The sequence below is a fragment of the Anneissia japonica genome, unplaced genomic scaffold (assembly GCF_011630105.1).
Source record: "Anneissia japonica isolate Jap-2015-1 unplaced genomic scaffold, ASM1163010v1 scaffold967_len435762_cov181, whole genome shotgun sequence".
In the NCBI taxonomy this organism is placed as follows: domain Eukaryota; kingdom Metazoa; phylum Echinodermata; class Crinoidea; order Comatulida; family Comatulidae; genus Anneissia; species Anneissia japonica.
In genome coordinates, this window is record NW_022711026.1 from 164,692 (window position 1) to 169,691 (window position 5,000).

The 5,000-nt window shown below is 34.0% G+C and overlaps 1 protein-coding gene across 3 annotated transcripts in view; it reads left to right on the forward strand.

Moving 5' to 3' along the window:
* The window catches only part of LOC117107229 (neuronal PAS domain-containing protein 1-like), a 73,363-nt gene that overhangs the window by 61,117 nt on the left and 7,246 nt on the right, over positions 1-5,000 (forward strand). For all 3 annotated transcript variants that reach the window (XM_033248850.1, XM_033248849.1, XM_033248851.1), the window contains exons 7-10: positions 379-494; positions 2,978-3,177; positions 4,331-4,437; positions 4,665-4,809. In XM_033248850.1, the coding sequence (XP_033104741.1) occupies positions 379-494; positions 2,978-3,177; positions 4,331-4,437; positions 4,665-4,809 (568 nt within the window). The remainder of the gene's footprint in view (positions 1-378; positions 495-2,977; positions 3,178-4,330; positions 4,438-4,664; positions 4,810-5,000) is intronic.

Consider the following 5,000-nt stretch of genomic DNA (forward strand, 5'->3'; position numbering starts at 1 on the left):
TACAGGTCTCCCTCTAATTAAAGACCACTTTTCTGTTGTTCAGAATTAACAAATGTCTTTTATCTTTATTATTCTAATTAGAGACCAAAGCTAAAGACCATGTAAATCCCCAGTCCCAGAAGTGGTCCTTCATTGGAGGCAGACATATATATATATCCATCCATTGTACTGGTTATCAATTCTTTTGTTCATAATGGAACCATTCCCATTACCTTATTGAGATTTGTGAACAGTTAAGCAATATGTTTTAAAAAATATTATAATATTTTTTCTATCTGTTGAGTAATATGGATATAGTAATGTATTTGTTTTATCAATTTAAAAATTAGATGAATGTATGTATGTTGAAATTTATTTTTTTTTTTTACCTTTTCTAAGAACTTCTTTCAATGAATATGAGTGCGAATGGTAATTTAATGGAACGGTCATTCATAATACGGATGAAGTCCACCTTGACCAAACGAGGGGTGCATATAAAGTCTTCAGGATACAAGGTAAGAATCCAACCCAAAACACAATCTGTACAAAATATACTGTAGTAATCCGTAAGTGAATGGGGGATAGTATGAATCGGTGGATGCTATATAAAATATTATTATTATTATTATTTTTGTTATTATTATTATTATTATTGTTATTATTATTATTATTATTATTATTATTATGTTACTAAAACCTACCTTAAGGGGAACTTAGACAATGGAGAAATTAGGGAACAATTAAAAAAAACGATGTTACGGAGAAAAAATAACATGACGCTAAGGTAAAAATAACACAAAAAATATTCCCTTAAGTCCGACTTAGCGCATATTATAATTATTATTATTATTATTGTTATTATTATTATTAATATTTTTATCATTATTATTATTATTATTATTATTATTATTATTATTGTTATTATTATTATTATTATTATTTGCTGACCTCCCCTACTCTCCCCAGCAAAACCTGGGGCCTACAAACATCTGAACTGGTGTGCATCGATAAAGACCCACCTGTAATACAAAGAGATGCAAACTCTTGCATTACTGTTTATTTAAGGTTGTTGAACCTTCGAAAATGGTACTTGTTCTTGAAACTCCTAAATGAAAATGTTATTAAAAATGATTCGGTTTTTCTGTGCCAATTATCACTATTGTTATTGGCATACAGCTCAAGGTGCCATGAGCATCTTCGACCGGATACCGCACGCATTTTAAATGTCTGTTTATTATTACTATTATATATGGTTAGATTGGAACAAACATTGATGTACCACCTGTCACCATGCTCCATTTTCCCATTATCTCGTCACTCATCTGTTTTGACATCTAGAACTCCCCCCCCCCCATACCCCATTCCACTTTTCAATTTCTATCCATACCTAAAACAACATGGCAGTAGATGGATTTTTTAAATGTAATAACATGACATTTTTCTCTATTCAATGTGTAACTGTCATTCTAAGATGATTACTTCATTATCAAGTTTGATTCGAAAGTGGGGGTGGGGTGGGGTATTACTGCTTGATTTTTCGCAGTCCTCATAAAGAAAAAAAGATCCCAACAAGCTAACTCATCTTCTAAGATGACAACTTTGATTAATAGACTTTACGTTCTAAATTTTTAAAGTTGATAAAAGTTTAAACACATTAACAATACATTCCTTTACAAATGAAACAGGCAAATATTAAGATGATTCAATGTATGTAAGTTGAAGTCAAGGTTTTCTTCATTGTGAGAATGTGAGCGATGATGCAACGCTTTCATTTCCAATCCACTTGGACTTTATCAATATTTTATTCTTGACATAAATCAATTATACAACAGCGAGATTAAGAATCAGATCATGCGTGTAACCTTGAGTACTAGTGTTCTGTTGGTCTCTCTTCTAATTGTGTCTGGAGGCTGTATTATATCTGAAATACTAGAAATTGATGCAAAATAGTATAATGAATGGGAAGCGTTAGGCCTGTCAATAGATATCAAGTCATTGTCTTAATATGTGACATTATAATGAACTTACTGATAGAAAACAATAATTCTTACGGCAGTATTTATACCAACAATAATAAAACATACCTTGACTAGTGATTAGATACCATAATATTTAAAACTAAAGCTATTTGCATTATTCAGTTATGCACTTAATTGATGGATTGATAAGTTAATGAGAGAAGATGTCAGTGTTGAAGTTTCTTTATGAATTGACATTATAATGAACTTACTGATAGAAAACAATAATTCTTACGGCAGTATTTATACCAACAATGATAAAACATACCTTGACTAGTGATTAGATACCATAATATTTAAAACTAAAGCTATTTGCATTATTCAGTTATGCACTTAATTGATGGATTGATAAGTTAATGAGAGAAGATGTCAGTGAAGTTTCTTTATGAATTGTAGAATTGTGTTATTATAATATTACTTCATTAATATTCAATTTGACATTCAATAACAAATTCAAATATTTATGGTATGAAAATAAATGTATTCATTTTATAGTATAATGGTGAAATGAGTTTACTACTAAACTAATTCAGGAATTAGTTTAGTAGTAAACTATGGATGTGACTATTCTAACATTAAGGACTTATGTTAGAATAGTCACATTCTAAAGTAAATGGAAGAATAATAAAATACTATTATTGTAATTATTTTGTTATGTGTTATTTACACACATATTGAAGCACTAATGCCACAAGTTGAAAGAAATGCCATGTTCAATAAAGTTGAATGATCGTAAAAATAGTCCTAATTTGTTTCATTGTATAATTAAATTAAAAATTTTAATTAAAGATAAAAGTCACAAAATTTAAATTTTGCTAGCTAGCCCTGTCTATACACGAAACGCAATGCGAACTATGGATGCTAGAATGTCAAATTTGTAATAATCCATCGCAAAAATTATTGGTTGTGAAAAAATTTGGGCCGAAAATCATGAGCGGTTTTACATTTATTTAAATTATTATTATTTATATCTTTTGCAGGTCATCCATATAACATGCTCAATGCGGCCAAGATTGATTCTCAGTCATCACCCTGGTCAGAGGATACCGCTAAGCATTATGGGATTAACTGGTCTAGCTTACTCCCTCCCACCGCCGTCCATTAATGAAATTCGTCTTGACTCTTATTGTTTTGTGTGTCGAGTAGATCTAAGCCTTATTATTAACTTTTGTGAGAACAAGTAAGTATGCTTTATTTTCCTTTGATTTTTTTTTAAATGATACCATTTTTACAATGTGATACTGTATAATGATACACATCAGTGACCCAGAATTGAATGCTTGGTGTGGCACCAGTTCACTGCACATCAGTGACTTACATTTGAATGTACAGTGTAATATAGGCATGTGCTCACATTATTGTCGAATGGTTGTAGCCTATGCACTATGTGGTACAGTGCACCACACAGTAATGGCCTAGGGTTGCATGCACAGTGTGGTAATGTGCACCACACGCTAATGTCCCAGGGTTGCATGCACAGTGTGGTAATGTGCACCACACAGTAATGGCCCAGGGTTGTACACATGCACAGTGTTGTACAACTATTGCACCACACAGTAATGGCCTAGAGAATTGTATGCACAGTGTGATATAGTGCACCACATAGTTATGGCCCAAGGGTGTATGCACAGTGTGGTACAGTGCATCACACAGTAATGGCTCAGGGTTGTATGCACAGTGTGGTATAATAGTGTACCACATAGTTATGGCACAGGGTTACATGCACAGTATGGTACACCACACAGATGGTCCAGGAATGTATGCACAGTGTGGTACAGTGCACCACACAGTAATGGCCCAGGGTTGTATGCACAGTGTGGTACAGTGCACCACACAGTAATGGCCCAGGGTTGTATGCACAGTGTGGTACAGTGCACCACACAGTATTGGCCCCGGGTTGTATGCACAGTGTGGTGCAATATACAACACAGTAATGGCCCAGGGTTGTATGCACAGTGTGGTACAGTGCACCACACAGTATTGGCCCTGGGTTGTATGCACAGTGTGGTGCAATATACAACACAGTAATGGCCCAGGGTTGTATGCACAGTGTGGTGCAATATGCAACACAGTAATGGCCCAGGGTGTATGCACAGTGTGGTACAGTGCACCACATAGTAATGGCCTGGAGTTGGTGGTATACACAGTACACCACACAGTAATGACCCAGGTGTTGTTTGAAGTCTGATGCAGTGCATGTCCTCACATTAATGGTCCAGGGTTGTATGCACGGTGTGTTACAGCTGCACTGCACAGTAATGGTCCAGGGTTGTATGCACAGTGTGTTAGTACAGTACACAGTCATAAATTGTCATATGTAATTGTCATTTCAGGATCAGTGATTTCCTTGATTACACTGCTGAGGATGTTACTGGTAAAAGCTTGTACTCTTTTCTACATGCCCAAGATATAGCAGCCATGAAATCAAGTCATAACGATCGTAAGTGTTACAGTAGTCTATCACAGATACAAGATATAAGTTATAATTAAAATTTCTTTTCCAGATGTTAAAAAAGTGTTGAATATAAAATAATTTAATGAACCCAGGACCCTGAGATTGACTGATAAGCAACCCATTAAGCTTCTCAACTATTACTCGTAATTCAAAATAGAAATAATGTCTTATTGTATTCAACAATATGTTTATACAATTATTATATATTGCAGTGTTAAATAAGGGCCAAGTTATTACAAAATATTTCCGTTGGATGACAAAGGCAGGAGGGTATATTTGGATAGAATCTACCGCAACGCTGCTCTTCACAAAAACTGCAGACGAGAGAGCGTTTGTCTTCGTCAATAATATCGTAAGGTAAAAATATCTCCTTTGTTCACTACTGAATGTGTATTAACCCTTAAAAGATCCTGCTATATTTATCAATGTTGAAGTGAGAAAACTTGGGAGATCTTACACATACATAAAGAATACGAAATGGTATTAACCAATCAGAACCAAGTTAAATATACAACAATGAGTTGATTGGATCACAAAATAAACGTTTG